At 39.5% G+C, this 12,457-nt stretch overlaps 1 protein-coding gene across 1 annotated transcript; it reads right to left on the reverse strand.

The window, feature by feature from the left end:
* Nucleotides 1-11,274: 11,274 nt before the first annotated feature.
* On the reverse strand, nt 11,275-12,219 carry LOC110258855 (olfactory receptor 4C3D-like). The gene has a single exon (XM_021082097.2). It carries the CDS (start codon nt 12,217-12,219, stop codon nt 11,275-11,277), a length of 945 nt encoding a protein of 314 aa, XP_020937756.2.
* Between the last annotated feature and the right edge of the window lie 238 nt (nt 12,220-12,457).

Raw genomic sequence — 12,457 nt, forward strand, 5'->3', positions numbered from 1 at the left:
GTATATACCTCCACTCTCTAGGGCAAGTATGCTGTGTTCCCTCATCCTGTATCTCCTCAGGGTGCACCACTAGGACTGGCTGCAGTGGGGGCATTGTATCCATCTTGAGTTCCTTCAAAGTTCAATGTCCTGGTATCTGTAATGCAATGTTTGATGGCTGCCACGTCCTTTGTTTTCTGATATGGCAGGCAATATTTCTCATTCACCAGTTTAAAGGAAAATTCCATGCACCACTCTTAATGTTTTTTTCATCAGATATTTGTAATAAATTTACAAATAAATACAAAAATTGGCTTTGTCTGCAATGGTCAGGGAAATTAATCAAACTTACAGAGGATGGTTCTCCTTGTGGTCATGCCCTGTGACAACTACGTGACCATCTGTTGACCACTGCATGGTATGACGATCATGAATCATGACACATGAAGCCTCCTGGTAGAAGTGGGTTTTCTTCCTTTGACTGTACAGATCCTTATTAGTTTCTGGCTTCCATGTTGTGGTCCAGAAATCATGTATCACTTCATGTGTGATATTTTTCCCCTGATACAGTTGCCTACACCGGCTCCTAAGTTGTCTCTTGGTCATTGCAATGGTGGGGTAACCCATGTGATCAGTTTTATAATGTTGGTATTCAGTGTGCTCATCCTGTGTGCCTTGAGGATTCAGAGTTTTGTAGGGAGGAAAGAGTCCTCTCTACTAGGTCCCTCATCACAGTTTTTCCTTATTCTTTGGGCCAGTAATTTTATTTATTTGTGTCCAGTAGCTACTTTCCCATGGAGAAGCCATATCAGTATTTACTATTTTTTTACACCCATGAAAAACCAATAATAAAAATACAGAAGTCAAAACTTCAACCAGGATGTTATTAAACAGGAATGAAGTACAGACAATAAATGACCCAAAATGAAAATTTTCTTTTCTTTTCTTTTCTTTTCTTTTCTTTTCTTTTTTTTTTTGTCTTTTTGCCTTTTCTAGGGCCACTCCCATGGCATACAGAGATTCCCAGGCTAGGGGTCTAATCGGAGCTGTAGCCACTGACCTACACAAGAGCCTCAGCAACATGGGATCTGAGCTGTGTCTGCAACCTACACCACAGCTCATGGCAATGCCAGATCCTTAACCCAAAGATCAAGGCCAGGGATCGAACCCACAACCTCATAGTTCCTAGTCAGATTTGTTAACCACTGCGACATGATGGGAACTCCCCGAAATGTAAATATTTATTTCTATCATGAGCTCTACATTTTCATATTGTATTACTCTAAATGTATTCCTTACATCTCACTTGACTCTAAAAACACCTAAAAGATATCGTGATTATTCCCATCCCATGCATGAAGAACATGCAGTTCAAAGTTAAATAACGCACCCAATATCAGAGACAGGGCTAGTATTCAGATGTTCATTCTTCTGAAACCAAACTTGATTCTCCTTCAATAGTTTCAATGCTGTCAGAGAACAGACCATCCCCTCAGAACCTCTCTTATTTTGTAATAATGGAAAACTTTCCTTTCAGGGAGTTCCCATTATTGGTCAGTGTGTTATAGACCAGACTAGGATACATGAGTTTGTAGGTTCCATCCCGGGCTTCGCTCAGTGGGTTAAGTATCTAGCATTGTCATGAATGGTATGTAGCTTACTGATGTGGCTCTGATTCTTCCTTGCTGTGGCTGTGGCATAGGCTGGTAGCTGCAACTCCAATTTGACCCCCTAGCCTGTGAACTTATGTATGCTGCAGGTTCAGCCCTGAAAACAAAAACAAACTACAATATTCTTTCTACTTATGTAGTTATATACTATGCCTACATACAAAATCAGTGGGTTCTCAGAAAGCTGTATGGCCTATTGGCACCTAGGATTCTGTGAGATATGAAATGGAAAGAAGACACTTGCCAGTATTCTCTTGACACATAACTGATACAACTATGCAAAGTTTATTGGAGTTCTGATTCTGTGGGATGATTTGTCACTGATTATAAAATTTAATGGCACACTACTTAAACTGATGTGAAAATTTTGAGGTGTTCTGAAATGATTACAGCATTATTAAGTTAAAATATTGTGTTCTTAATTTACAGAAATAAAAGGAGTATAAGAAAGTTAAATTAGAAGAATAACATCAGAAGAGAGGACAAGATGGCGGAGGAGTAGGGGGACACACTCACCCTCTCCCACAAACACAACAAAAAAAGCACATCTACAGAATAAATGACTCACACAGAACAGCAACCAATCGCTGGCAGAGGAACCTAAACTCCAATAATGGCAAGACGTTCGTGACATTACTGGGCAGATCAGGAGAAAAGAGGAGAGTGAGAGAAGGTGAATCCGAGTGGGACAGGCGCTCCTGAAAGGGAACTGTGGGGGAGACAGGGATCACGCACCCTGGAAAGTCACCTACACGGATGAAAGATCAAACGAACCGGAGGAATCTCCAGAGGCAGAGAAGACTGTAGCAGTAAGTTGGAGTACGGAAAACCCGATCAAGAACCGAACGGACCATCTGAACTATGGACACAGTCACCAAAAATTGAGACACCTGGGTGGGGGCTGGGCACCGAGACCTCCGCTCCAGAGGTTAGTCCCCGAGAACTGGGTTGTGGGGGCGGGGTGGAGTGGAAACTGCGTGGGAGGTCTAGAAACCTTTTATCAGGGCAGAGACTGCCTGGGAGACTAGAAAACAAAGCTGTCGCAGAGAAAGGAAGCAATACTCTAGGGGTGGGAAGTGGAACGCCTCATCAGAAGGAACCTGGGAGAAGAGCCTTGTCTGCGCTCATGCTGGGGAGGGGAAAGATGAAGGGGTGGGTCCCCATAGAATACACCCCATGCCACAGCAAGCTTACAGGCCCGCTAGCTAGCTGAAAGCTGTGCTTCCCAGTGCATCCCCTCCCCCCACCCCCGCCACCCCCTATGCTCTCACCGGACCTGGGGCTACCTGCCATCCAGGAGGGCTGGCCTCAACAAATCCCTGAAGCCTACCACCGCATGGGCTGTCCCTGCACAGGCCTGCTTGCCCTTTGGAGGAGCTACATTTCCACAGAGCAGCACCAAACACCACCAGCCCCCAAGAAAAGGCCTGCAGCCCAGAAAAGCTAGAACAAGCCTAGCCAGGCCGTAAATAGTTCTGCCTAATTCTTGAATGGTTTTTCTGAGTCAGGCTGCCCCAGGGAGGAGCCTCTTGGATTTCCAATGGCCATGCTAACCGCCCAAGCCCCCAGGGGGTGCCCCACTACCACGGAATAGCTGCTCAGCACCACCAGCCCCCTGGAGAAGCCACTGCAACCCAGAAAAGCTGCAACAAGCTTGGCCAAACTGTGAAAAGGTCCACCTACATTCTCAGGCCGTCCTTCTGAGTTGGGCTGCCCTAGGGAAGAGCCTCTTAGATTCTCAGTGACCCAGATAGCTGCTCCAGCCCCCAGGGGGTGCTGCACTCCTGAGGAACAGCTGCCCATCACCGCCAACACCCTGCAAGAACCCCACAGCCTAAAAACAACACAGCAAGCGCTGCCTGAACAAGTGAAATCTGCTACCATGGTGGTGTGCACCTCCCAGTCCTGTCTGCCCTCAGGAAGCCCTCCTTTGCTTCAAAGAAACACTGTTAGCCCCATCAACACTCCAGAAAAGCCACACTGTCTCAAAAAATATTGACCAACAACACCAGCCCTCAGGAAATATTCCACGGCAGTGACAAGGCAAACACTGCCCGATAACGGAGAGTACAATTCCCTCAGGAGAAAGAAAACAACAAGCAAGATGAAGAAGCTGAGAAACCACCCCCAGTCAAACCAACAGGAGAACTCACCTAAAACAGTCAGCAATGAAACAGATCTCTGCAGTCAGACCTGGAGTTCAAAAGAGAAATAGTGAAAATACTGAAGGAATTAAGAGAAGCTATGAGCAGTAATGCAGATGCCCTCAGAAAGGAACTAGAACATATAAGGAGGAGCCAAGAAAAACTAGAACATTCATTGGCAGAGATGCAAAGTGAACTAGGGGCAGTAAAAACCAGAATGAATAATGCAGAAGAACAAATCAGTGATATGGAAGATAGAATAATGGAAATCACTCAATCCGGTCAGCAGACAGAAAACTGAATCAAAAACCTGGAAAGCAATATAAGAGACCTATGGGATAATATAAAGCGGGCCAATGTACACATAATAGGAATTCCAGAAGGAGTAAAAAAAGATAAGGGGATGGAAAATATATTTGAAGAAATTATCAATGGAAACTTCCCAAATCTAAAGGATATTGAGTTCAAGATACAAGAAGCACAGAGGGCCCCAAACAAACTGAACCCAAACAGACCCACAGCCAAGACACATCATAATAAAAATGGCCAAAGTTAGGGATAAAGAGAGGATCCTAAAGGCAGCAAGAGAAAAACAGAATGTCACCTACAAGGGAACCCCCACAAGATTATCAGCTGATTTTGGTATAGAAACACTACAGGCCAGGAGGGAATGGCAAGAGATATTTAAAGTGCTCAAAGGAAAAAATATGCAACCTAGAATACTCTATCCAGCAAGAATATCATTTAAAAGAGAAGGGGAAATAAAAATTTTTTGCAACAAACAAAGACTTAAAGAATACAGCCACACAAAACTCAGGTTAAAGGAAATATTGAAAGGGCTTCTCTAAACCAAAAAGAAAGGAAGGAAAGGGAAGAAAAAAGAAAAGAAAAAAAAAAGAAGAAGAAGAGGAAGAACTAGGACTGAGGAAACTGCAATCAGAGAGCAGTCACTCAAATAAGCCAGCATACAGATTTAATCATGAACATGCTTCAAACAAAATAAAATTAAAAAGAAAAAAATTAAAAAGAGTCTTCAAAACCATAAAATGTGGGCAAGGGATGTTAGGAAGTAAATAACCTTTTTTGTTTGTTTGTTTGTATGTTTCTCTTCTTAATTTTAATATGGTAACAAAGTGTTTGAACTTACAGGACCATCAGGCTAAAACACACAGTTATGGGAAGGGGTTAGCATACTTAAAAAACAGGGCAACCACAAGCCAAAACCAAATATTGCATTTGCTAAAACTGAAAAAAAACTACACTCAAGAAGATAATAACAGGAGACCATCCAACCAAAAAAAAAAAAAAAAAAAAAAAAAAGAAAGGAAGAATGGAGAACCATAGAATCAACTGGAACACGAGGTTCAAATGGCAATAAATAATCATCTATCAATTATCACCTTAAATGTCAAATGAACCGAATGTCCCAATCAAAAGACACAGAGTGGCTGAATGGATAAAAAGGCAAAAACCTTCAATATGCTGCCTACAAGAAACTCACCTTAGGACAAACCTACATATAGATTGAAAGAGAAAGGGTGGGGAAAAATAACTCACGCCAATAGACATGACGGAAAAGCAGGAGTTGCAATGCTCATATCAGACAAAATAGCCTTTAAAACAAAAGACATAAAGAAAGACAAAGGACACTACTTAATGATTAAGGGATCCATCCAAGGAGAGGATGTTACTATCGTCAACATATATGCCCCAAATACAGGAGCACCCAGATACATACAACAAATATTAACAGACATAAAGGGAGATATTGATGAGAATACAATCATAGTAGGAGACCTTAATACCCCCCTCACATCAAGGGACAGATCCTCTAGACAGAAAACCAATAAAGCAACAGAGATCCTAAAGGAAACAATAGAAAAGGTAGACGTCATTGATATCTTCAGGACACCACATCCAAAAACATCAGAATACACATTCTTCTCAAATGCTCATGGAACATTCTCAAGAATCGATCACATATTGGGACACAAAGCTAACCTCAATAAATTTAGGAACATAGAAATTATCTCAAGTATCTTCTCTGACCACAATGCCATGAAATTAGAAATCAACCATGGGAAAAGGAAAGAGAAAAAACCTACTACATGGAGACTAAACAGCATGCTACTGAAAAACCAATGGGTCAATGAGGAAATCAAGAAGGAAATTAAAAACTACCTTGAAACAAATGATAATGAAGACACAACCTCTCAACATCTATGGGATGCTGCGAAAGCAGTGCTCAGAGGGAAATTCATAGCAATCCAGGCCTTTCTCAAAAAAGAAGAAAGATCCCAAATGGACAACTTAACCCTCCACCTAAATGAATTAGAAAAAGAAGAACAAAAAAGTCCTAAAGTCAGCAGAAGGAAGGAAATTATAAAGATCAAAGAAGAAATCCATAAAATAGAAACTCAAAAAACAATAGAGAAAATTAATAAAACCAAGAGCTGGTTCTTTGAACAGGTAAACAAAATTGACAAACCCCTGGCCAGACTCACTAAAAAGAGGCGAGGAAGAACCCAAATAACCATAATTAGAAATGAAAAAGGAGAAATCACAATGGATACAGCAGAAATACAAAAAACGATAAGAGAATACTATGAACAACTATACAGCAACAAGTTTGACAATCTGGAAGAAATGGACAATTTTCTAGAATCCTACAGCCAGACAAAACTGAATCAAGTAGAAACAGACCAACTGAACAGACCCATCACTAGAAATGAAATTGAAGATGTCCCAAAATCACTCCCTACAAATAAAAGTCCAGGACCAGATAGCTTCAGAGGGGAATTTTATCAAACATATAAAGAGGAATTGGTGCCCATCCTCCTTAAACTCTTTCAAAAGGTTGAAGAAGGAATACTCCCAAAGACATTCTATGATGCCACCATCACCCTCATTCCAAAACCAGACAGAGATACCACCAAAAAAGAAAACTATCGGCCAATATCTTTGATGAATATAGACGCAAAAATTCTCAACAAAATCTTAGCCAACCGAATCCGACAACATACCAAAAAAATCATACACCATGAACAGGTTGGGTTCATCCCAGGTTCACAAGGATGGTTCAACATACGCAAATCAATCAGCATCATACACCACATTAACAAAAGAAAAGTCAAAAATCATATGATCATCTCAATAGATGCAGAAAAAGCATTTGACAAAGTCCAACATCCATTCATGATCAAGACCCTCGCCAAAGTGGGTATAGAGGGAACATTCCTGAATATAATCAAAGCCATTTATGATAAACCCACAGCAAATATAATACTCAATGAGGAAAAACTGAAAGCTTTCTCACTCCAATCTGGAACAAGACAGGGATGCCCACTCTCACCACTGCTCTTCAACTTAGTTTTGGAAGTCCTAGCAATTAGACAAACAGAAGAAGTCGTAGCAATTACACAAACAGAAGAAATAAAAGGCATCCATATAGGAAGAGAAGAGATAAAACTGTCACTGTATGCAGATGACATGATACTATACATAGAAAACCCTAAGGACTAAACGCCAAAACTCCTTGAACTGATTAATAAATTCAGCAAAGTAGCAGGATATAAGATTAACATTCAGAAGTCAGTTGCATTTCTGTATACCAGCAATGAAATGTTAGAAAAGGAATAAGAAAATACAATTCCTTTTAAAATTGCACTTCACAAAATCAAATACCTCAGAATACACCTGACCAAGGAGGTAAAGGACCTCTATGCCGAGAACTATACAACTTTAATCAAAGAAATCAAAGAAGATGTAAAGAAATGGAAAGATGTTCCATGTTCCTGGATTGGGAAAATCAATATTGTAAACATGGCCATACTACCCAAAGCAATCTACAGATTCAATGCAATCCCTAGCAAATTACCCAGGACATTTTTCACAGAACTAGAACAAACAATCCAAACATTTATATGGAAGCACAAAAGACCCCGAATCACCAAAGCAATCCTGAGACACAAAAACCAAGCAGGAGGCATAACTCGCCCAGACTTCAAGAAATACTACAAAGCCACAGTCATCAAAACAGTGTGGTACTGGTACCAAAACAGACAGACAGACCAATGGAACAGAATAGAGAATCCAGAAATGAACTCAGACACCTATGGTCAATTAATCTTTGACAAGGGAGGCAAGAACATAAAATGGGAAAAAGAAAGTCTATTCAGCAAGCATTGCTGGGAAACCTGGACAGCTGAATGCAAAGCAATGAAACTGGAACACACCCTCACACCATGCACCAAAATAAACTCCAAATGGCTGAAAGCCTTAAATAGAAGACAAGACACCATCAAACTCCTAGAAGAAAACATAGGCAAAACACTCTCTGACATCAACATCATGAATATTTTCTCAGGGCAGTCTCCCAAAGCAATAGAAATAAGAGCAAAAATAAACCCATGGGACCTCATCAAACTGAAAAGCTTTTGCACAGCAAAGGAAAGTAAAATGAAAACAAAAGGACAACTTAGAGAATGGGAGAAAACAGTTTCAAATGATGCAACTGACAAGGGCTTAATCTCTAGAATATATGAACAACTTACACAACCCAACAGCAAAAAAGCCAATCAATCAATGGAAAAATGGGCAAAAGACCTGAATAGACATTTCTCCAAAGAAGATATACAGACGGCCAACAAACACATGAAAAAATGCTCAACATCGCTGACTATAAGAGAAATGCAAATCAAAACTACCATGAGATACAACCTCACACCAGTCAGAATGGCCATCATTCATAAATCCACAAATAACAAGTGCTGGAGGGGCTGTGGAGAAAAGGGAACCCTCCTGCACTGCTGGTGGGAAGGTAAACTGGTACAGCCACTATGGAGAACAGTTTGGAGATACCTTAGAAAACTATACATAGAACTTCCATATGACCCCACAATCCCACTCTTGGGCATCTCTCCGGACAAAACTCTACTTCAAAGTTTCACACGCACCCACATGTTCATTGCAGCACTATTCACAATAGCCAGGACATGGAAACAACCCAAATGTCCATCGACAGATGATTGGATTCGGAAGGTGTGTATATATACACAATGGAATACTACTCAGCCATAAAAAAAGAATGACATAATGCCATTTGCAGCAACATGGATGGAACTAGAGACTCTCATGCTGAGTGAAATGAGCCAGAAAGACAAAGACAAATACCATATCATATCACTTATAACTGAGATCTAATATGGAGCACAAATGAACATCTCCACAGAAAAGAAAATCATGAACTTGGAGAAGAGACTTGTGGCTGCCTGATTGGAGGGGTAGGGAATGGGAGGGATCGGGTGCTTGGGCTTATCAGACACAACCTAGAATAGATTTACAAGGAGATCCTGCTGAATAGCATTGAGAACTATGTCTAGATACTCATGTTGCAACAGAAGAAAGGGTGGGGGAAAAAATGTAATTGTAATGTATACATGTAAGGATAACCTGACCCCCTTGTTGTACAGTGGGAAAAAAAAAACCAAAATATATATATATATGTGAAAAAACAAAACAAAACAAAACAAAAAAAAGGTGTTGATTATAGATATTCCAAAATGAATAAGGGATTCCTAAAATTAGTCTATCTTGATAAAATATAATCAATCATAATCCTTGTTATTATCCTTAAATGTTATATATTCCAGAACTATCCCAGTTTTTGTCAGTTAATTTATAATCAAATGTGTAACGTGCCACTTTGTGTTGTTCTTATGGGCCATCTATATTTTAGATTAATCCTTTCATAAAATGAAAATCTTCAAAAACTTCAAAAAAGGAACTTTTTGACAAATTGCATCACTTGTTAGAGACTCTCTTTTCTCCATTGTGTATTCTTGCCTTCTTGGAGACAGCCACCCACAACCCAGTAAACACATTCTCCCCAGAACCATTCTTTGGAGTTAATGTATGGTCAAGTTATGGAAGAAATACCTCATGTTGATCATTTACTTGGAGAAAGTGATTTTACGAGATGCAACATGATTGGAGAGTTGTAGTCAGAGAGACTTGGATTAACAAAGAGTGATGTAATAATGTAGAATCACCTAGTAATCTCCATATACATGAAAGAGATTTGCAGGTATCCCCCCTTTTCTAAAGGTTCAACTGAGCCACTCCCATATTAGAAAGTCCTATATTAGTATATATTTTCATTAGTGGGAAAGAAATACAAAGATATTTTTGATTTTATAAGTATATATATATATATATATTAACTATAGGGTATTATATATATGTATATACAATATCATAGAGTGCTGGTCATTTGTAAAATGAAGTAGTGTAAAACTTGAACATTCAAGGAGAAGAAAATACTTACAGTGCGAAAATATATTGCTACTCATGAGTCAAGTCTACAGCATATAGACAATATCTCCTTAAAGTTCAAAGTGAATTTTTAAGTCTGCAGAAAATGTTCTTATCTATAAACATGGCACAGATAACTGTGATTCATTAAAAGAAAGTAAGGTTGAGTTTTAAAGAGTTGGGTTGGAAGTTTGTTGCCGAAACTTTGGAAAGGAAGCAGGATTTCTTATAATAAGCACACTTTATGAAGTAAACGTGTGTGATGTGAGACAACTAAATTAGTAAAATCCTAGGCTTTAAGTAGCTTTTCTCTAAAATGGGCATGTTAATAGTGGAACTACGAATTCAAACTTTGATAAATCAACAAAGTGAATATGCCTGATAGTAACTAAGGTGTCAGCTTAATGTAAATATATGTATCAGACTTACAGAGCAAGAGCTTTGGAATCTAATCATATTCCTGTTCTTTCAAATTTGATAAAAGGTGCATATCCTTTTTCAAATGACTCCTCAAGTCGTAGTTTGGAAAATGAAACCATTTGTTTTATATTCAAGACTGTGAGGCATAAGGACATTTAAGAAAAGAGAGTACATTTAGAATAATTTCAAAATTTTGGATGTATTTTGTTCCAGGTAAAGACTTAAATTGTGAATTATTGTATTCTCCTTGTGGGGATATCTCGCTTCTTCTTCTGGTAAATTTGTAGTACAAAAAAAAAAAATCAGCTGTGATTCTGTCATGTTGTGCATTTTCCTTATGAATCTATTTAAGAATTTTTATCCCTATTTGCTTTCCCACAGGTTAAGCAAAAATAGAATTTCTGAGACCAAGGTCCTTAGGAAGACAATTTCATGCAAGTAAACCAAATAAAGTATTTAGTAACGTGACAGTAAAACTCAGAAGAAAAACATGCTCTGCAATGATCAAACCAGGACTTTATAGTTACTTTTACATCATCTACTCTGAAGTTATGAACATGAACAATGAAATGACAAAGTTTATTAAAAGTTATCAAAATGCCTAATAAATGCCTAGCCACTATTAAATATTCTACAAAAACTCAAACACTAGTTTTGCCTCTTTTTCTCTGTCAATGATCTACAAAATTTCTTAGTTTTGTTTTACAATTACCCAAGAATAATTCTCCCTATATATAAATTATCAGTTTCTAAGAATCAAGAACAGTCTCACTTACTCTCCTCTTCAACAAAGTCTTCACGGCATTTTTCACCTCTGTGTTTCTCACTGTATAAACGATAGGATTTAACATGGGAGTGAAAGTTCCACAGAACAAAATCACCAACTTGTCCACCGGATAGGTGGCCACAGGACGTACGTGTGTAAATATACAAGGGAAAAAAAAGAGCACCACTACTGTAAAGTGGGAGCCACATGTAGAGAAGGCTTTGTGTCTTCCTTCAGAACCATGGGATTTCAGGGAGTTCAGAATGACTACATAGGAGATTAGAAGCATGAAAAAGATGAGCAAGCACATGCCCCCAGTGTTAGCTGATATCACTATTCCATGCCAGTAGGTGTCAGTGCAGGCAAGTTCCAACAGTGAGAAGAAATCACACATGAAGTGGTCAATGACATTGGCACCACAGAAGGGCAGGTCAAGCACAAAGAGAATCTGCACAGTAGCATGTATTACCCCTCCAATCCAGGCCACTACCACCAGGAAATGGCAGAGCCCAGGTCTCATGATGGTTGTATAGTGCAGAGGTTTGCAAATGGCCACATAGCGGTCATAAGCCATGGCAATGAGGACAATGATCTCTGATCCTGCCAGGAAGTGTTCCAAAAAGAGCTGGCTCAGGCAGCCTCCCCAGGAGATGGTTGTCCTCTGGTACAGCAGGTCAATGGTAATTTTGGGGGTAGTGACAGAGGTGAAAGAGGCATCTATGAAGGACAGATGAGTGAGAAAGAAGTACATGGGAGATGAAAGTGTGGGGCTGAGGGAGATGGTAATGACAATGAAGAGATTTGCCAGCAAGGTAACCAGGAAAATAAGCAAAAAGACAATGAAGAGCATTTTCTTCAAGTGTGGATCCTGTGTGAGTCCCAAGAGAATGAATTCAGTCACATTGTTTGGAGGCATGTGGAGATCCATTTAGGAAGTAACACCTTCCTGGGTTCTGAATTATCTATAAAGCAAAAAAGAACAACACCTCTAATCAGGAAAGGATTGCAGCCTCAGTTTCTTAGAACTAAAGTAGTTGCTGTAACCGAGGAGCATGTCCTTGGCAATCTTGTTCTAATGATTGTTCCAATTCTTTCTTAATTCCTCTAGGAAGTTTTCTATCTCTTTAGACACATAGTACCTGTCACCAGAGAAATTCCTACAGGGT

The sequence above is a fragment of the Sus scrofa genome, chromosome 1, assembly GCF_054392235.1.
Source record: "Sus scrofa isolate SSC_HxYL_T2T_F1_AM1 chromosome 1, Sscrofa_HxYL_maternal_Yorkshire_Landrace_v2.0, whole genome shotgun sequence".
Lineage (NCBI taxonomy): Eukaryota > Metazoa > Chordata > Mammalia > Artiodactyla > Suidae > Sus > Sus scrofa.